Source organism: Coffea arabica, chromosome 8c (assembly GCF_036785885.1).
Source record: "Coffea arabica cultivar ET-39 chromosome 8c, Coffea Arabica ET-39 HiFi, whole genome shotgun sequence".
Lineage (NCBI taxonomy): Eukaryota > Viridiplantae > Streptophyta > Magnoliopsida > Gentianales > Rubiaceae > Coffea > Coffea arabica.
Genome location: NC_092325.1, coordinates 39,656,983 through 39,678,418, shown reverse-complemented (window position 1 = coordinate 39,678,418; position 21,436 = coordinate 39,656,983). Strand labels below are relative to the sequence as shown.

The 21,436-nt window shown below is 37.4% G+C and overlaps 1 protein-coding gene across 5 annotated transcripts; it reads left to right on the top strand.

Annotated features, from left to right (window-relative positions):
* The first annotated feature begins 6,124 nt into the window (after positions 1 to 6,124).
* LOC113706123 (carotenoid 9,10(9',10')-cleavage dioxygenase 1-like) lies at positions 6,125 to 13,228 on the top strand. Of its 5 annotated transcripts, XM_072062381.1 has the most exons (14): positions 6,125 to 6,450; positions 6,560 to 6,691; positions 6,883 to 6,985; positions 8,059 to 8,318; positions 9,115 to 9,294; positions 9,425 to 9,503; positions 9,692 to 9,773; positions 9,877 to 9,939; positions 10,043 to 10,181; positions 10,329 to 10,647; positions 10,736 to 10,800; positions 10,904 to 11,065; positions 11,182 to 11,247; positions 12,659 to 13,228. In XM_072062381.1, exons 1-14 carry the CDS (start codon positions 6,331 to 6,333, stop codon positions 12,821 to 12,823), a joined length of 1,935 nt encoding a protein of 644 aa, XP_071918482.1. In that variant the 5' UTR covers positions 6,125 to 6,330; the 3' UTR covers positions 12,824 to 13,228. The 5 variants fall into 5 exon arrangements, 4 of the variants coding, with proteins under 4 accessions (XP_071918482.1, XP_071918483.1, XP_071918484.1 ...); XM_072062382.1 differs by lacking the exon at positions 11,182 to 11,247 and having other exon boundaries at positions 6,128 to 6,450; XR_011820291.1 differs by lacking the exon at positions 11,182 to 11,247 and having other exon boundaries at positions 6,183 to 6,450; positions 10,904 to 11,181; positions 12,659 to 12,795.
* Positions 13,229 to 21,436: the final 8,208 nt, after the last annotated feature.

Genomic DNA, 21,436 nt, shown 5'->3' with positions numbered 1-21,436 from the left:
ACATTAGGGATGCCAATGAAAGCAAGTACCTGCTCCGCCAGAGGTGGTGATAGGAGGAAATATCGAGAGAGAGTTCACTAAAGAGCTTAATATATAAGTCAAGAACCTAACTCTAACCCAAAACCCTAAGCCATTAGGTCTCAAGCCCTTACTTACATATTAACCGCTCTTTCTCTATTTCTCGGACCAAATATGGAACATAACCATTTACTTATGAACCTAACAAATCTCCCCCCTTATAAGTAACCCCCACTTTAAACCCAAATTTACAAGTTCTTTTTCGAACCCACTTTAATACTCAACGCAAGCCCACCTTATCACCTAAGGTAACCTCTTCTCCCAAACATGGACCTACTCTTTTTCAACATCCAAACTACATTCTGAATCCCTGCTAACCTTTGACTCGTTGGTCTAACACCAACCGGGCCCCCTGCCAAACCAATGACGCACCTGATCCAACACTAACCAAACTCCTTGGCACTTCGGTCCACCATTAAGAAGAGAATTTTCACCGATCTAACTCCGAGAAGAATTCACTTGCCAATGTGTAGTACAGTCTCACAACCTGAAACTCTGATACCAATTTGATTGGGGAAAATACCTAGAGAGAGTCCACCAAAGAGCCAATACGTAAGTCACGACCCAACTCTGACCCAAAACTTAAACCATTAGGTCTCAGACTCTTACTTACATATTAACCGTTCTTTCTTTATCTCTCGGATCGAATGTGGAATATAACCCTTTACTTGTGAACATAACAAGTGGAATAAGACAGGGAAAGGGGGAGGGGGGGAGGGAAAGGGAAATTCTTTTCCCTCCCGCACCTTAAATGGGAAGGGAGGCGAGATAGCATACCCCCGCCCCATTCCCCGCCTCGCCTCCCGCCTAAATTTTAATATAGTATAACATATATGGATGTTTATATGTATATACTATGAAATAAATGTTATGTTATTGTTATTATATAAATATATTTGTATGAAATAAGTAACATGTGTATATTGTTATGATAAAATGATATAATTTTGCTAAAATTTCAAAAGAATGATTAATAAAATCATTATTAGATCTACATAAATAGAAAAAATTAAATTGAATAAAAAATAATAATCGTAATGGAGCGGGCCGAATGAACCTGCGGGGATAGTAGGGCAGGCCAGGTGTGTTGGGGGATGCGAGGGACGGAATGGAAGCAGGAGGAACTTTTGTAGAACGGTGCGGGGTGGAAAAAGCTTCCCTCACTCCAAAATAGTTACGCCGCCATCCTTATCCTACTTTGCCGTGATTGAGTCCTAAGACCACAACTTGCAGATTATCTAATCGAATAAACACGCAAAAACATTCATGAAGGAATCAAGTCCGCCTAACATTTAGTTAATTAACTTGCGTCCAATATTTAACTAATAAAATGGTGGCTATTCCAACCAGTCAAAATAGTTTCTTAACAACTAATCCACACAAACTGGTCGTATCTGATTGATAAGAAGAAGCCCACATGAACCAATGGAAATAATTGATTGGAAGACTTGGTTTTAATTTTTTCCACACAATCTGTCTATCCCGTAGTTGATGATGTTGTGATTTCTCCAAAGTTCAATTTTTGGTTTGTTTCGTGCTGATTTACGATGTATTAATACATGCAATTTTCCATTTCGTAAAGCAAGAGGAACAAAATATGACTTTAGACGGTATAAAGCCGAGAAAAGCCTAGTATGATACACCAGTACTAAAACCTGGAAATTAATTTTTTTTTTTGGTACGGTGGAAGAAAATTTGTGTATTTGTTACTTGTAATTATTAATCAAATTATGCTCCTCAAAATTGTCATTGTCTTGGTCAACCAACAGCTGAACGTGATTAACATAGCCTTTTACTTTGTGGCGAGTTCTCCAATATGCAGAACATGAAGTAAAGAAAAATATTCATGTCTTTCTCAATTTTGAAACGAATAAATAAATGTACAATTACGAATGCAATATGCAGATGAACACCCTCAGGTGCTTGAGAGGAAGAAAGTTAACATAGCTTAGACAGTGGAGTTGAATGTGAATGGTAAAGGACGAAAAAGAAGTAAAACTCTACAGAATGGGGCTCTTATTTTGTATTTGAGTTGTACAAAATGGAAAATGAAGAGGGTACTGTGAATTAGTTTGATCACAAAAAAAATATGTGTAGGTAATGAAAACGTACGCATTTGTATACGTATGCTGTGAGAGAAAGTGTGTGTGTTGCGCGATTATGTGGCAGAAACATATATGTGTGTGTGTGAAAGAGAAAGAGAGCAGTGTATTTGTGTAAAAGAGTGTAGGACTGTGGTGGGAGGAAATAATTTTGAGTGAGTATCATTATACTAATTTGAACATAGAGTAAATTAAGTGATAACACTTTCGCTTTAAATTTTGTAGAAAAATTAATTTGATTTTAATATATTCAGATGCAAGGGAATTTTGCTGCCAAACAAGCTTAATAAAACAATATTTCTTAATTTGTTGATTTTAAGTACTTAAAGGGATTATCGAGCACCCCTACTAACTAAATAGTAATATTGCCCTTAAGAAATTAATATGAGTAGATTATTTCCTGGAGACCTTCTCACGAAACTACTACGTCCTTTAATTGCTTCAAGTAATGTATAGAGACAAGTCAATATTTTGAACCTGCCGTTTTCACATGAAATTAGCAATTGACGATGAGATTGCTTGCAGTTGATAGAAGGGGCTTTTCTAACGCCTGCCTTATGTCACCTGTTTGTTAACAGACCTAACATTCACATAACCTATCATATATATGCACATACTAACAATTATTATCTTTTCTTACATTTATATATTTTTTCTATCTAGTTTTGCCTACTCTCCCTTGTATTTATTTATTTTTTCTAATTAATCTTATATTTTTAAAAATATAACACCTGAAATATATTTTAACGAGTGCCCTATATAGGGTACCTGTTACGTACGATGTGTGTGTATTAAATGGAATGGAGTAGCTCATTTGGGGGGTTGTAATAGTATAATATATTATCACTGCATAATATAATGGGAGAGGCAGGTGTTACTTGCTAATATTATATATACTTATAATCAATATATACCTACATTTTCAGATGGTTAAACATGCAATATGTTATAATATGATAACATATTATCACTGCTCCATAATATAATTGCAATAATATGTTTTGCTTTATTTCCTATCGCACTATGTATATATGCTCCTCTAAGTATGTAGCAGGCGTTCATTTGCTAACTTATTCTTTTTGGGTCATCGTTGCGGGTGAATTGATTCCATCTTACAAAAGTAGCATTAGGTAAGAGAGAAAACTTGTCTCAAGGTGACCTCAACTTGATGGCTGTGTCACTTTGCAATTTGATAATCTTTTCGGTGCACCGACGATTGTAAAGAAATAAAAAGGTGGCTCTCAATTTTTGGTGAAAAAAGTAACAGTTTTTTTTGTATTCAGTTTTCTAATGTTTTTATCTGTAATGATCAGAAAGAGGTTTGGTGAAAGGAATAATAGATTTTTGTATCCAATTCTCTCTCTCTCTCTCTCTCTCAACTACAAACAGAAAGAGTTTCGAAATCCATGCGAGAATAGCAAGGTCCAGTTCCAAAGACAAAAATATGATTGTAATCGAAATCCCATATGGACGTTATATAGCCAAAAGACACATAGAAAGTACTTTGAATTTGATATTTTGTTCCAATCTCTATTCAATGCTTATGCTGTTTTAACACAGATGGACAAGAGGAAACCAAAATTGAACAAAACAAAACAAAACAAAAAAAAATCGTTTTTCCTTTTTTGTGCACAGATTTTCAACTGTTTGTGAGGTTGTAGCTTTCACTTTCCACATGACAATTGTTTCGTCCTTCTCCCAAACTTTATGTAACAAAACCTTATTTTCCTATGCTGCTAGATTAGACCAATTACCAGTTAGATGATCAATAATGGGTTTGGGTCCTCTCAACTTGTTAAAGTGTATTTAAGAATATTCGAGACTTAGAAATCGACTTCCTTGCTCCTCAATAAAGCCAAAATCAACTTAATTGATCTCGACAAGTAGGAATGAAATTCGTAAGAAATATAGATGATCAATCTTGAAAAGGGAAAAGGCTTTCATGACGTTTACAACACCAAAAATTAATAATTTTTTACTCTTATTTCACTCTTGTCTAGCAAATCACAAGGCTAGGATCTAATGAATATTTTATAAAAGTTAAAAGATGAAGTAAGCAAGAGTCTGTCTAACGGGTGCCCATCATTAGTATATATTTCAGGTGTTATATTTTTAAAAATATAAGATTAATTAGAAAAAGTAAATAAATATAAAGAATGGTAGATAAGATTAAATAAGAAAATTGTATAACTGCAAGAATGGGTACTAATTATTAATATGTATTTTGTAAATTTTAGGAGCGTTAATTAGATACCCATTAGAAAAACTCAATAAACAACATGTAAATATTTTAAGAACTACTGCAGTCATGTACCCATTTTTTTTTTTTTGAGGTCTTTTAAATTTGGACAAGACTTAACTTTTATATTCTTTTGAGGGAAAGCTGACCTATTAACCCAAACTGGAAGATAATGTGGCAGTATATATAATTAAAAGCAAATTTCAATCCCCGTCCCAAAAAAAATTATGGCCCTTTTCAATATGTGCTAAAGTTTAGGTTTTTCACAACTTCATAGGGCTCAAATACTCGAAATTTAACTCTAATTCCATCTTTTTTCATATGCCTAAAATTGGGTTAGGGTAGCCGAGGGTTGTTAATTAATGCATGTAGATATCCTTTTTTTTTTTTAAAAAAAAAAGGAAAACGGATGCAAGCAAATTGTCCTTACGCGCTTGGGAATTAGCGATTGTCAGATACTACCCAAATTTACGGATTTTACAATCAAAATTAATCTGTACTTTGCTGGCATTGATGGATAATCTTAGGAGTATTTACATTGAAACGAAAATGTACCCAGAATGGATAATTATAGGACTGACGGTGAAATTCAATCTTCAGGTCGTGGGTCTCCATGCAATAAGTACTTAACTTTTTCTTGTCTCAATTTCTTACATCTTATGCAGGACATTCTAATTGTTACCCTTCATTTTTTAGGTTTCTTCTAAAAAAAAAAAATAGAGGTTTGTTCCATTTGCAGAATTGTGGTCCTTCCTAGCTCAATAAGGAAAGGGAATTTGGTTCTCCTGTTTCACTATGGGCTGCTCATAAGTTTATATCGCTGAGGTCGTTGCGAGTTGAGTTAAGTGTGAGATTGGATATGGATCCTACTTCACTAGGTGATGTAGCCTTCTGTTAAGAATATTCCAGATTTAGGACCCAAGATTCCATTAAAGGTTAATAAGCCAAAAGTAGCTTGATATTATTTATTAATAATTCTATTTTACTAACAGTTATTGAGCATGTCAATAGGAAAGATTCAGGTCAGATTCACTTGATCCAAACCTAGTGTAATGATCCGAGTTGAAGAATTAAGAAATTGAGGAAGATATGAAGGAAAATGGAGAAGCAAGGAGGAAGAGAACAGAAAGGATAGGAAAAAATTAAGAGAGCAAAATTCATTGATGAGAGAGAAGATTACAATTCACATACAAGCTGATCTCGTTTACATCCCATAGATCCTATATATAGATTCCTCTAATTAAGGCCCCGTTTGGCAAGTGAGTTTTTTGGGTGTTTGTCTAAAATTTTACTGTAACTTACTATAGAAGTTTTTAAAAAAAAATTTTAAAGTGCTTTTTTTTAATATTTTGAAGTGTATAATTTAAAAATTTTGAGAAATTTTTTGAGGTTACTGTAACTAAAGTTTTTAAAAAACTTGTAGCAGACAAACTTGGTAAAAATCTTGTCTGCCAAACAAGGCCTAAATTTCTTCTTGCAGCTATTACAAATCCCAACTTTACGTAACTAACTACTCTAGTAATATATCAAACTTCTTGAAATGATGGTCCGGCTTTGATGATCTCAAGAGGAGCTTTTGATATTGTAATTATCAGATTTGAGTCATAGCACCTAGATCCACTACATCTTTTAATCCCTAGATTCAAACCCTCAAAAAAAAGATATAATGAAGCATGCGGATAATATCTTATCCCCTGACATGCATTATTATTGCTTGTCTGATTTGGATTGACAAAGCATTTAGAATTTCTTATGCTGCATACTCGACACCATATGGCATATAGACTTCCCGACAACTAGTTAAAAAGATGCCCTCATGTGTTGAAGGTTCGTCCCCTCTATAAATCTTCCAGCGAAAAGATTCTAAAAGTAGAAAGAGATTTCTAGCTGAGACATAATTGTAAGAAAGAAATGTCAACTTGTAGTTGTACCTTTAAAGTATGTAGCTCCGGCTCCTCTCACATACCTTCTTCTGTCGGGCACAATTATGACCACTTCAAAGATCGAAGCTCACTTTCGTTTCAGCTTAAGGTAATTCTCACGACTTTTCTCTTTCCTTTTCCTTCTACAATCTTAATTTTCTCAAAGATTCATCAAAAACATACAATTAAATATGTTTCTTTATCCTGTTCATTTACAGCCAATGTTGGGAAAGTTGGAACACATTCTTAAGGATGTAAATCAAACAATGAAGATGGTTCCGGTGAAGTTGTTGGATGCTTTTGTCGATATAGCCTTTGAAATCGTTGATCAGCCATTACTCCCTTCTCAGGTACATAAGCTTAATTAATTTCCATGCATGTTTGCATGATATATGCTAAGAACCATGTCTATATATACCCCAAAAAAATATCATGATTTAGTTAAAAAAAAATTGCATCTGTTCGTTAAAAATATAACAAGAAAATAAACATGTTTGAATTGTATTACAAATTGAGTGTTCTAAACCATATCCAATCCCAGAATAATTTTGCTCCGGTCGAAGAGTTGGGAGAGGCATTTCGTATCACTGATATTGAAGGGACGATTCCTTATGATTTTCCGGAGGGCGTTTACATAAGAAACGGTATGCATATTTCGCTTGAATGTGACGACAATTTTAAGATCAATTCGGAAACTCGATTTTTAACCCATAACTTTCTGATGATTTTCTTAATAGATAAGGTACTATCAATTGTCATTTAGTTCCCCACCTGTCAATTTACTCGACAAATCTGATTCAGTCTAAGGAAAAGGCAAAAACTATGGGAGAGAAAGAAAAATAAGATACAAGACATTTGCACTTGCAATGATTGAAAAAACAAACAAATCACACTTCCATATGCTCCATTTGGATTAGGAAGGGAAACAGCGTTGCTATGTCAACTTCGTCAAGAAGTAAGGATGTTAATTTTATCGATGTAGTCTAGGAAATATATTACATATATTTTACCTTACCGTCGCTGTTATACTTTAAGGGCACAAGATTGTCCCTTAGCTAGTCATGTATACTTGAATTTCCGTGATCTATATCTCTTATTACCTCCATTGTATTTATCCGGTAGCAATTCACTACTCGGAGCCAAGACCCTAAAGTTAGAAAAGTCAAATTTCGACACTACAAGAAATGTAGTAATAGTAGAATTTAAAACTAATAAATACGTCTATCTTAAAAATTTATTGTTTTTATATATAGATATGCTTTCAAGTCTAAATTGTGCTTGAGTTTTGCTGTGAAAATTTCTTCTCCATTGACATCCATATTTAACTTTTGGTAGTTAATTAGGTCTAATACTCTTGTGAAATTTCAATTTTTATGTTGGGGACAATGTATGATACGAAAGATAATTTAAAAATTTTAGGGGGAGAGAGGGGGGAGGGGGAGGAATAGAAATATTCTAAGCTTAAAATATAAATTTCTCAAAATTGAGTGGGGATAATTGTAACCGCTCAACATATATGGCTCCGCCGCTGACTACTCCGGAATTTTGTGTTAGGTGAATTAGTAGATTGATAATTTCCTATTTAACTTTCAATAAAAATGATAAATGTTGTATTTATGGAGTCCAATAAATTTCAAGTATGGTATGGAAATAAGGAATGCAATACAATTGTGTAGTTTTCCGTGTTCTTCTCATTAATTCCATTAAATTTTTGTAGGTCCAAACCCTCTATTTGGAGGATATAAATCTGCTATCTCGATATTTGGAAAATCAAGCCACACATGGATAGAAGGAGAAGGAATGCTCCATGCTGTGTACTTCAGTAAATCAAACCAAAGCAGCTGGACCATTTTCTACAATAACAGATATGTCGAGTCAGACACATTCAAATTAGAAAAGCAAAGAAGGAATCTGGCATTTCTTCCTGCGGCTGAAGGGGATCCGGCTGCTGTTTTTTCTGCTCATCTGCTAAATTTGGTAAGAAGATCGATCGTATATTGACACTCTAATTGTCATCTTAAGAATTCGACATCAAGTGAAATGTACAGAAACCATAAAACCAGGAAAATTCACAATATGCATGCCCATTTCTTTAAAGTTGGACCTTGGATATGTCCCATTTGACTTGGCTTTGAGATTGATTACTAAGGAAGGCTTCATCAATATTATGTCCATTCTGAATCCATGTAATTTTTGTGGAAAACAAAAGAAAGATCTATTTCACTTATATCGAAAGCTAAGACACTTTTTGCTTCCTCATTTCGAGATGCATCTTTATTTCCAGTGACCACCACAAGGCATCTCCAATTCCAGGGCCAAAAGAAAAAGGAAGATTATTTGGATATAGCACATTGGACGGCTGTACGTTCAGATGTGCACGACTTTTTGTTAGATGCCATATACTAATAATTGAAATTTGTTGATATAGACCAAGCCTACATTGACAAACTCTCACATTAAAGTAAACGGCCTAACATGAATTTCACATATGGAGCCTGCAATTTATGTGAGATGGTTCGTGTAAACCAGTACTTCAAATCTTGCTCTAAGCTTTACTTTTGGATAAAGTACCAAAATAATAGTCGATCTCCTGCATTGTCATTTTCATTTTAATATGTAATCTAATCCAGTTGAAGGGGGGGGGGGGGGGGGTGGGGTGGGGGCGTAGCTGAAATTGATGTTCACATTTTTCCCTCAAAAAATTAGTAAGTTCATTTGTATAATAGGAATTTGTTATATATCTCACTTATTTGTTAATAATTTTTCCTTTCAGTTGAGATTTGGCATGGTAGACAAGTACCTTAGCAATACTAATGTCTTCGAGCATGCGGGGAGGTTCTACGTGACTGCCGAGAATCATATACCCCAAGAGATTAATATTAAGACACTAGAAACTCTAGGGAAATGGGATGTTGATGGAACTTGGACTCGACCATTCAGTAGCCATGCCAAGGTATACTTTGCACTTGATTCACTGTCCTAGATTATCTTGATGCCCAAGAGGTTAACATCATGTTACGTTAAGTTCATATGAGCCCAAGTTCTATGTGGGTTTTTCATGTCATTAGTTTTGAGTGATGCAGAAAGTTCGATCTACTGGAGAACTAGTTACATTTGGGTTTTATCCGCAAAAACCCTATTTTGAAATCGGAATTATCTCAGGTAAACTTTCAGGCCTTGATTGTGATGAAGCATTGGAATTTAGAAACTATTAATCTTTTAACTTAGAATGAAGTACTTGTACTACAAGAATTGAATTTGATTATTTGGCATTTTCATAAACTGAATTCTCTCTCAAAATGGACGTCTTTATTCACATCATTCGTGGCCTATGGTGTCATTTTTATCAGCTGATGGCAAGAAAGTAGTTCAGAAAGTTGATCTCAAATTCAAGAGATGTACCCTTAGCCATGAGATTGGCATTACACAGAGGTAGAGCGTAGTTCAATTTTATTAAACAAAACTCAAAATTTTCCCGTGAAGTGTGATTTTCTGGTACCTCAGAGCTTGACATCAACATTTCTTAATCGAGCAGGTACAATGTGATCATGGATTTTCCACTCGTAATAGATATAAATCGACTACTAGCCGGTGGACCGTGAGTGTAGTTATCATTTAACGATTATCCTCTAATCCGTGATTAATAAGGTAATGAAAATCAAATTTAACTATTTCTTGAATTTCTCTCTACTAAATTGTAGATTAATAAAGTACGTGAAAAAAGAATACGCAAGAATTGGAGTAATGCCTATATATGGTGATGCTGATTCTATCAAATGGTTCGAGGTCGAACCTGCTGCAGCATTTCATATTGTCAACTGTTGTGAGGATGGTGATGAGGTAATTTATTATCCAGGGCAATGAATTAGCTAATTTAATTAAACTTTTCATAGCTTATATCATGACTATTTTAATTACTTTGATTCATGAATCCAGTAATATAGTACATGACTGTTGGAATTGATTATTGTTCAATACAAAGAACAGGTTGTTGTGATCGCCTGCAAAGCTCGTGAATCAATTATACCAGGACCAGAATTTGGATTGGACAAATATGAGTGGTTTTCTAGCGGTTTCAAGCATATAAAACAAGTACGTAAATCCGATCAAGATTCACAGGACGGAGCATTTTTCACTCGGGTTTATGAGTGGAGATTGAACATGAAATCTGGAGAGGTGAAGGGGAAATATCTCACTGGGACAGAGTTCTCTATGGACTTTCCTATCATAAATGAGAAATTTACTGGAGTTAAGAATAAATATGGATACACACAGGTTATTGATTCTGCAGCAAGCTCGATTTCAGGTACTAACTAGCCTGACAGCATTAACTTCGATCACATACATAATTATCTTGACCAGCTATGGCTTATTGAAAAAATGAAAATTTTCAGGCATGGCAAAATACGGGGGACTAGCGAAGCTTCATCTTGAAGAGAAAACATCCGAATTTTGTCAAGTAAATTAAACAATATACTTCAACATATATTGTGTTTATCTTTTCTTTTCATATTTGACTAATCAAGTACTTATTAGTTTTTGATTTGCTACACTTTTGCTAGGCGGATCAACAACCTGAGGAGCTGATAAAGGTCGAGTATCACAAGTTTCCTGAAGGCACATTTTGCTCAGGAGCTACTTTTGTTCCTAAATTTGGAAGTCTAGAAGAGGAGGATGGCTGGATTACCGCATTTGTACACGATGAAAAGAGTAACATATCTCAGGTATCTATATGTGCTGAAGTTCAAAGGCATCGAAATATCCAGCAAGACTGAACAAGTTCCTGATATGGTGCCTAGAATAAACAAAGTTGCTGATATGGTGTACGGCTTTGATGCAGGTATATATACTTGATGCCAAGAATATCTCGAGTAAGCCAATTGCCAAGATCAAGCTGCCTAGTAGGGTACCATATGGTTTCCATGGGGCTTTTCTTTCAACATGCTCATGACTTGTAAAGTTAGCAACAAATACAGTGACGGAATCAGGATTTTTGGTTGGGGGCAAACTCATATGTGTATAAAATTATCAATCTATACACAAGGGTAAATTTAGAATTTTGGTTTGCTTTTTTTAAAAAAAAAAAATTTTGACACCAGAATGTCTAAGTACAACTCGAAGTAAAAAGATTTTAATTAGATTTAAAATTTTTTTTTGACACTAGACCATTTTAACAAAACAATTATAAACTTTGGTGCATGCATGAAATATAATAAGAAGCTCTATAAAGCAAAATGTTATTAATATTGACAATAGAATTTTGTCAAGATCTTGGAAAACTCAAAAAAGTTAAACCCCCTTTTATCTTAACATGCATATTATATCGCAACAAAAATAAAAAGGATATTATGGCACATTACAAGATTTACATGATGTATATAACATAAAAAGATTAATACGTATTAATTTTTTACATAGCCAGTGTAGCCCAGAAAACATGAAATCAGTTACCAATACAATGTGGCATTGCACCAACATCTGATACTTGACACTAATGGACAGCAATTGCAACTGTTTTGATAGAAAATTCAGGGCATGAGACTAAAGTTAGTAATACTGACTCATGGAAGGCAAGTCTGCAATTTAGAATGAAATCTGCTGTAATGGTATTCACAGACAAAACGGATTTTTGGGTTTATAACGGTATCATGTCCAAAGTTTCCTAGCTTTTGTGCTTTATAATTCACTACCGATAGTCTGATTAGTAAATCTTGCTTCTTAATATTAATTTTCTTGTGTTATATTATTAAAGTCTGATAGTCTGATTAGTAAATCTTGTTTCTTAATATTAGGGAGAGAGGCAAACAGAAAATCCAAGGCATTCTTTAACGGATAAAAAATTTCTTCTCTGTTTCTACTTAGAAGAAATCAAGAAATATCTCCTACTTTAACTGGAAGGCCGGCCAGACAAACATCGATATGTTAACTATGGAAATTTTTGAGAATTTTCCCAAACCAGTCAATAATTTGACAATACGTCCAAAATTGAAGTTTTTTTCTGCTATGTGGGCAGGTGGCTATGTGGTGTCAATACATTAATATAGATTGATGTCTTGATTCATGGAAGTTATATCTCTTGCTGAATCAAAACATGGCAATATTCCTGTTAACTTGTTACGTGGAAAATGATATTACTGCGAATCTCTAGATTTTAGGGTTGTTCATTGTTTATTTTTCTAGACCCATCCAATGAAGTCTTAATTGGGATTTTCAAAAATTCGAGTTTGATCTTGGTGGTTTTTGCAGTATTTGCTTAAGACTTATTCTTGCCTCTGAAATTTAAGTAATGTTTCTTATCTTGGCCAACATGTCTGCAGAGGTCCCGTCCTGGGCCTAGACACGTGGCAGCCCAGGTATGGCCGAGCTGGGCCTCGACCCCAAGCCCCTGGCAATCGTCTTGGGCCGCGCCGCTGCTAGGGCTCCAGAAGGGCCAGGGGACCATCCCGCAGAGGTCGGAGGAGATTCCCCTCGGCGCGGGATAAGAGTTATACCGGACAAGTCCCGAAACGTACGGAGGTCGGACTCTCAGGAAGGTATAAATGGTAATGCTCACCACTTACACAAGATACACTCACTATTGGCACATTACTCTCGGCTGCTTAATTCCCGTAAACCTCACCCACCGGAGAACTAACTTGACCGTCGGAGTGCTCTCGGGGACGACCTCGGGGCCCCCTGTTAGATCACCCTGTTGTCTGTCTTGCCGGCTTGAGACCAGCTTTACCCATCAACACACCGAGCTCATCAGTTCAGCTCAGTCCGGGGAAGCTCGGCGCTTCTTCAATGTCCATATAATTAACCAAAGGCGTGACAGGTTGTCGAAGCATGTGCAATAATAAAAATAAACCTATTTGCCAATTAAAATAATCAAAACCCGATTTCAAGTACTGGAGCAGGGACTCTAGGTGTGCAATGGGTTACTTGATTCACCCTGTTTCCGAAGAGTTTGCTTGATCCGATATACCCGAATGAGATGGTTTTTTCACAAATAATTATTAATTTGTAAACATGGCAAGTAGGGTCGTATCATCAGGGATTGGAGATATTTGTCTATTTCAGAATCCAAAAATAACACGGGGGGTGTTTTTGTATAAACGATGACAATCAAAGAAATTCAAATAAAAATAAATAGCTAACTAGAAATCAAATGACAATTCACTAAAATTAGAGTAACAATAATTAAAGGTCTAACCAAGAAATAACTTCAGCAATGGTTCACCTAATTGATCATCGATACACAAACAATTCCAATTATTTATTAATAAATAGGTTATAACTGCCAAACAAGCAATGGCAGTCAACCCCTCCTTACTGTGTCGGTGATTAAGGTACGCTCATTAATCCCTACTCTAATTGAGAAATAATTCTAAATACGCACGTAAGATTTAATTCTCCAACTGCCTTACGTATTAGAGGAACCCTATTCTAATCAAATAGCGCACTACCAGGGTTATTTCAGATTAGCCCGCGTATCCTTCTGACACAAATCTAATCATGCCAGTTGTCACTATTTCAAGGCAATTAAGCAATTACGGATTTAATGCTCTAATTAACAATAGATTACCTAATTAACTAATTATCTGGATCCAAGATAATCAATTAATTAGATAATCACAAGCAATGCAATCAAGAAATATGCGAATATTGACAAATAAAGGAAAAAGATAAAATTAAATCGATCTTACAATTTTTAGGCAAACCAAAGCATCCGTTATTTCTTGACTAGACAAAGGAAATTAGTTCATCCTTGATAGACAAAGCCCACAGGAAATTAAAGCAACAATAGCGGCCATTAGCCTTTCTCACAATTTGATCGATCGAGTAAGGAAAAACCAGCAACTACAGAGAATGATTCAATTCTTCGCAAGGCTCCTGACATGCGTAGGAGAACTTCACTACCAAAAGCTAAGAGGGAAAAATCGAAAGCAAAAGCTAAGCTAGAGGTCCCTCATACGAGAAGGAAAAGCTCCCAAAGAAAAGTCAAAGGCTAAGCCTTCCAAGTCATCCAGTCCTCTGCATTTCTCTATTCTATCTGACAGGTGCCGAACCTGTTCAATAATAAATACCTACTCGAGAAAAATACAGATTTTGTATATAGCGGTGAGTAGGGTCGAATCCACAGGGACTGAGGATAATTCGTTTCTTCTAGAGTCCAATGTATGGGGGGTTTTGGATTAAATACTAACTAAATAAATTAACTGCAGAAAATAATTGATTAAGAGAAATAATTAAGGGAAAACTCTAGCCAAGGGTACACTTCAGAAATGGTTCAGGCACTGATCATTGATTCACAAATAATTCCACATTTATTAATAGATTAGTTATAGTTGTCATGCACGCGATAAACAACCAACCTTTCCTTAATTTCTCGATAGTTAAGGTACGACTGTTAACTATTTCTCTAACCCAAAAATAACCCTAGGTACGACCGCAGGATTTAATTTCTAGATTGCATTAATAATTAGAAAGGCCCAATCCTAACTAGCAAACACGCTACGAGGGTTTGTTTAAACTAGATCGTATGCTCCCCTGACATAACCCCAATTATGCCAGTTGCTACTAAGATAGAGATAACGAACAATTACGGATTCAATTACCTCTATTTAGCAAAATAGCCTATATGAATAATTAATTATTGCGCACTAATCAATCATACATAAGGACTATAACAATTAAAAACAGGAAACACATAAATACCAATAAATGAGGAAGCGATTAAAATAATTTCGATCTCACAGTAATTGTTGAACCAAGTCTTCAGTTGTCCCCTTGACTAGAATTAAGAGGTTAGTCCTCCATTAATGGAGAACAACCATGCGAAAGAGCTAAGAAAAAAACTAAAACTATGCTAAAAGCCTAAACTAAAACTATTGATTGATAAGAGTTCTCTGTACGTTTGTCTCCTTTTTAAAGCCAACAATGACTAAAGCTTCTTATCCCTGTGGTCCCCGCTGAAATTGAGAATCAAACCAAAAGTGGGGCTCTACCGAATTCCTTGCTTTTAGTTTCCTATTGCCCGTAGGACTCCAATCTCCTAATCAGCAAAGGAAATGCAATCTCTTTGTAGCACCATGTGGGCCCGGTTGTTTGAAATCCCAATTATCTCCAAAAAGTCCCTCATTTTTGTAGTTTTCTGTTTCACTTCCTGAAATTGAGTCCAATACCAAATATAAGTAAATATTAATAATTAAAACAATATTTGGCAAGGATAAAGGGGAAAATTAACAATAAAATAACCAACAATTAACACCCTATCACTATCTAATTACTAACTCAGCATTCCTTCGTGCGGTGGCTCCCACCCGGAAAAAAGAAGCCCTCCAGCCGTCCTTGCCTTTGCAGCAATTACTAAAATGGGAATAAGTGTTCTTTTTTCAAAAATGCCCCTGAGATAAGCTCGGTACTTGGACTCCTTTCTTGTCAAATTGGCACTTATTATCATATTTTCATTCTACTCCCTGAAATAAATATAAAATACCAAAAGTGAGTAGAATTTAAAACGTATCAAGGCGAAATCTAAAACGTTCCCTACGAAGTTGCTCAGTAAAGTATATGCATGTTTTCAAATCTTGGAAGACGGGTACATAGTTTATCTTGAATTGTTATTTTGAAGCCAGTCTTGGCATCAATTCAATTCCATATAAACCATAGATTTCACGGAGAAAATAAACCAAATATAAAATGTTAGAAATTTAATATATACATTAGTCTTTCCTGTACTAATAGTATATAAAATAACAAGTTTTATATGTACAAAATGACAGGGTGTTGGGCCTGTGCAATAGTAAAAATCTACTCAACTAAAGTTAATTTTTATAAATAATGGTAAGTAGGGTCGAATCTACAGGGATTGGGTGTAACTGATTCTTTTCAAATTCACAGTAACTGGAGGGTATTTTTGTGTAGAAGGTGACAATCAAATAAATGCAAATAAAATCCAAAAAACTACTAAAAATTAAATAACAATTTACTCAAGTCAAATGAATGATAACTAATAATCTAGCCAAGAAATAACTTCATGACAGACCGTCAGCCTGTGCAATAATAATAATAAATATAGAACCTAGTTACCACTAAGAGCAGTCAATAATTAATCCTAGGTACTGGAGCAGGGACTCTAGGTATGCAATGAGTTACTTGATTCACCCTGTTCCCGAACAGTTTGCTTAATCCGATATACCAGAATTAATTAATTGACAAAAATTACTAAATAGTAGACAGTGACAAGTAGGGTCGTCTCCTCAGGGACTGGAGATATCTGTCTCTTTTTAAAGTCCAATTGATAAAGGGGGATTTCACCGGAATGAAACTAAAAATAATTAAACAATTTAATTAAAAATGAATAAATCACTAGCACAAATATAGCAGAAATTTAATCAGGAATAAATAAATTCTAGCCAAGAATACAACTACTCAGGCACAGTCCATTTATCCGATCATTGATGCAAGAGAGGTTCACTTAATTTATTAATAGACTAGTTATAGCCATCGAGGAACTCTAATGACCAATTTTTCCTTAATTTATAGGTGACCAAGGTACGGCCATTAGTCACCCCTAACCAGAAAAGTACTCCTAGGTACGACCAGAAAAACCTAGCCCAAATCAATAACACGCTACGAGGGTTATTTAAATTAGATTGCACGCTCCCCTAATGTGTAAACACACCAGTTGCCACTAATATTAATCAATCAAACAATTACGGATTTAATTGACTAAATTGGCACGAGATTAATATATCACATTGAACATCGGGCCCTTGACATCCAATTAATAAAATAATCCCATGAAAATTAAATCAGACAACATGCAAATATTAATAGATAAAGGAACACGTGAAAACTAATTAGATCTCACAGATTTTCGGGACTGCGCCGTCGAGTTGACCCTTGACTAGATGGAAGACTTAGCCACGCCGCATAATTAAATCATCACACGAATTAATAAATTGCAAAGGCATAGCGGTTTTTTTTAGGAAGCAAGGAATAAGATGTGTTTTTCCCATTGGGGAATATTGTCGAACACCTGGCGTGTGTCAGAGGCCAGTCAGGGAAAGGAAAGAAAAACTGAATCTAAACTAAAGACTAAAACTAGAGGTAAAAAGCCGTAAGAAGGATGTTCCCCTTTTTGCTCCTGTACGTCTCTACTTATATCAGCAAAAGGGAGTTGACTAAGGTTATATGGTCTCTGGTCCCCACCAATTGGACACAAGCTGCGCATTTCTTCTTAGTTTTCTTAGCTTTTGTACGTTGCCTCCTTTTGGCCAAATGACTAGTGATCTTTATTCCATGGGCCCCCACCGAAATTGAGAAGATGAATTACCAATGCTAGGCCCAACTGAATTGACCCTTAGTAATATGCTCTAGAAAGTCTCTCCATTTGGTAATATTTCTGCTTCACTCCTGAAATTGATTCCAAATACCAAATATGAGTAAATACCAACAATTAACACAATATTTGTCAGGGATAGAATGGGAAATTAATAATAAAATTACTAACAAATTATACCCTATCAATTCCCCCCACACCTGAATATGCTTGCCCTCAAGCATGGGGACAATTCAACTCAACAATGGCTAGCTTTCACATTATCATTGCCAGCTGTGCTTATACCCAAAATCAAGATTCAGTGGCTGAGTGTCCAGACATATCTCTCCCGGTTAGCTCCTAAGTTCATCGACTCGTCCAATTCATGACTAACTCACCTAGGCAATCCAAATATTAACTAGCAATAGTTAGCAAATAAGTCAACTGGCAACCAAAATCTCAACACTACGAACCAAGGATCGGCAGGCCAACATGATCATAGACCTACATTTTTTCCACATTTGCTCTCTTTTTGTATTCTTCTTCTTCTTCTTTTTTTTCTTTTTCTTTTTTTTTTTTTTGGATTGAATTGAATAAGGCTTAGTCCCAAGCTATTCAAGTCTTTTGACGTGAACTCTGACATTTTTAGATGACAGAGCCCAGTTACTCAACTTTTCATAGCTCCAGCACCACTTACTCATAGATATCACCACTTTTTGACGCGAGAGCCGACACTTGTGGTGAAAACTCCCGGTTACTGGGTGGCGACCCTAGCGAAGTAAAGCCATACGTTATTCACCATAAAACACCAAGATACCAAGTAATTAAAGAACATAGCCTGCGTCATGTCCTAATTATGGAGAACTAAGGTCAACAAGAGACCAATTCACACAACAATGCCAGCAGAATATTTATATTGCCTAAACAAGTTAGCCAAAAATCGCCCCAAGTCGTTAAACTCAAAATATTTACCAAGACAGCATGCTCTAACTCGCCACCGAAACTTAACTCATAGTATAAATCACAGCTAACAATCAATGAGTGGGCTGCCAACATATTCACCAAGATACAAGCAAGAGAAAATCACCCAAAAGGGATAAAGGAACAACACCTAAAACAGAAAATACTTAACTAAAAACATAGGAAAACACCCCAGAACCGGAAATGGGAAATATCTAGCACTCAAACAAAGACCCCCCCACACCTAAATGACACATTGCCCTCAATGTGATAATATAATAGCAGAAAAAAGGGGAGAGGCAACGGTACTTCCCTGAAGTCGTCAAGACAAAGGAGGGTTAGGCGGAAACTGCGGAGGGAACCCGGCTTGCTGCATAAATGCCGCTAGATTCTGCGTCATATTGTGAATGTTAACGTCCATGTGTTTCTGCCGTATCTCAAGCCGCTCAACTGTGTTGCGGAGCTGGTTCCATTCCTCATCCGTATGGGCGGAAGGAGGGAGCGGAAGAAGAAGGACCGGGATCACCGCCTGCCGAGGAGGCACTGGCAAAGGATGAACGAGGTGGAGGTCTAATCGGCCCTGGGGGAATAATCTCCCACCCGTTGTCACCCTCCCGGACCAACCCCATTCGCTCCAAGCACGGGATGTCCAAGGGCTCCATTTGACAAGCAACATGTAAATCATGGTTAGAGAGATCAAGCAAGTGCAAGTTAACAGGCAAGTGGGTGATATACGACCCAAGAATTAAGGGGGCGCTTCTTTTTGGGCAAAACGGACTTGAATTGAGAAGCGAGCCAGCACCCCAAGTTAACTTTAATGTTATTATGCATGCACCATATAAAGAAAAACTCCGGCTTAGACAAAACGCCCGAGCTATCCCGCCTACCTAAGAAACTGAAAGCTAAAAAACGGTGGATATAGCGAGACGCCGGGTCCTTAAGATAAGAACCCTTAGAGAGACGAGGGTCATAGTTATCCCTATCGACAGACATCTCATCCCAAATGTGGCGGTAGTGGGAGAAAAAGGGCTGAACGTAATCACAGGCACTCTCGGCATACTCACGGGACTCGGCGTAGGCCGGATCAATAAAGGCAAAGGCCAGATTGAAGTCAGTTATGGAATGGTGGAACTGCTGACCCATTAAACGTAAACGAATGACATTAGGAGTGGAAACTGTGTAACTCGTGGGGAGGTCAAACTCAAACGTGGCATAAAATTCCCTAACCAACTCGACAAAAGCCGGGAGGTCAGTGATACGAGAATAGGGGCGCCACCTGATGGCCGCAATCAAATCGTGGAAGGGGACGCTAATATTTAGCAGGCCCAAGGTGGCGGCGTCCCGATAACGACAAAGAATAATCCGACGTTCACAAGCCGCTTCATAGCGCCGCTTGTCGGCTGCCCTGGTGAAGTCCACATGACCCCCAATATGTGCAGGGTCAGAGATATGGACGCCTCTTTGTCGCCCAAGACGAGCCCGCCTCCCAGAGGAGGAAGGATCGTGCGAGGGGTTAGAGGCGGGAATGGAATGCTGGGGTGGAGGGGGCTGAGGAGTCCTAGGGGTCCTAGACTTAGAAGAAGATCGAGGCTTCACCATGGTGACCAACAGGCAAACCAAAACCCCCAAATAGAAAATATAAGCGTCACGGGCGCCCCCAATAGCAAATATAAGCGTCACGGGCGCTCCCAAATTTAATCAGCAATCGCAGCAATTCACCCTCAATTGGACACCAATGATATGATTTAGACACAGTTGGACCAAAAATCGGAACCATTGCCTCTACTGGACAATCAATTACCCAATACAATGTACCAAATTAGCAATTTAGCCAAGCAATTGGCAATATCAGCAACCACAGGTCAAAACGAACAACAACTGAAATACACGGTTACTAGCTCGCAAACAGACAGACGACCACAGAAAATTAACGAATGTAATCAAGACACTCCCACCAGTACCACTGGTGAGTCACATTGAAAAAGTAAAGCAAACGGCCAACAATTTAATCACTAGCAGAAAATATCCCCCTTACGGCGGCAATTGAACCCATCTTTGTCCGAAATTTACTCTAGAAAATGCTCACTTTATCACTTCTGCTTACCCCGCAAGAAACCCACACACAAAATCCAAGAATTAATGCTAATCGGGGAAGAAATCACAATACCTCCACCTGCTAATTAAAGCAGGTGGTGATGCCCAGCAATTGAGGCGCGTAAGGCAGCGGCGGCGCAGCTTCTCTTGGACAAGGCAGTGACGCGCACGAGAGGAAGGCTGGTGGTGGTCACGAGCTGTGCAGCCGCGCGCAGTGAGCGGCTTGAGCTGGGCTCACTGGCGGCTGGTGGCGGCGGATGGGACACTGCGGTGGTGTCGGTCTCGTGGGCTCTGGCCGAAGCTGGAGCGCGGTGGAGGGGATCTGGTAGCTGGCGGCGTGTGTCGCGGCTGAAGGGTCGGCAGTGGCCGCGGATTGCAGCGGCGAGGTGGAGAGAGGGCCTCGGCGTGCGTGGGTAGGCGTAGAACAGCGGCGGCGACAGCAGTCTGCGTGGGTGAAGCTGCTGCGGTGGTGAAGGAAACTCTAGCCGCAAGGGAGCTTGGACGACTCGAGCTGCGTGGGTGAGGTGGTAGCGGCAGGCGGCGCGCAAGAAAGAGAAGAAACAGAGGGAAACAGGGGAGCGGCCGAAAAGAAAAGAAGGGAAAAGGAAGTAGGGCCGCGAGGAAGAAGAAAGAAAGAAAGAAAGAAAGAAGAAAAGAAAGAAAGAAAAAGGGAAGAACAAAAAAAAAAATTTTATTGCTTTCACAAATTATTCCAACGGAAATAATCCAAATTGGA

What these genes read in the sequence shown, in the direction of transcription:
- LOC113706123 (XM_072062381.1), top strand. Translation starts at nt 6,331, where the DNA reads ATGTCAACTTGTAGTTGTACCTTTAAAGTATGTAGCTCCGGCTCCTCT. An exon ending in CACTTTCGTTTCAGCTTAAG is followed by an intron (nt 6,451 to 6,559) that starts GTAATTCTCACG and finishes GTTCATTTACAG; the next exon opens with CCAATGTTGGGAAAGTTGGA. An exon ending in TGAAATCGGAATTATCTCAG is followed by an intron (nt 9,504 to 9,691) that starts GTAAACTTTCAG and finishes CATTTTTATCAG; the next exon opens with CTGATGGCAAGAAAGTAGTT.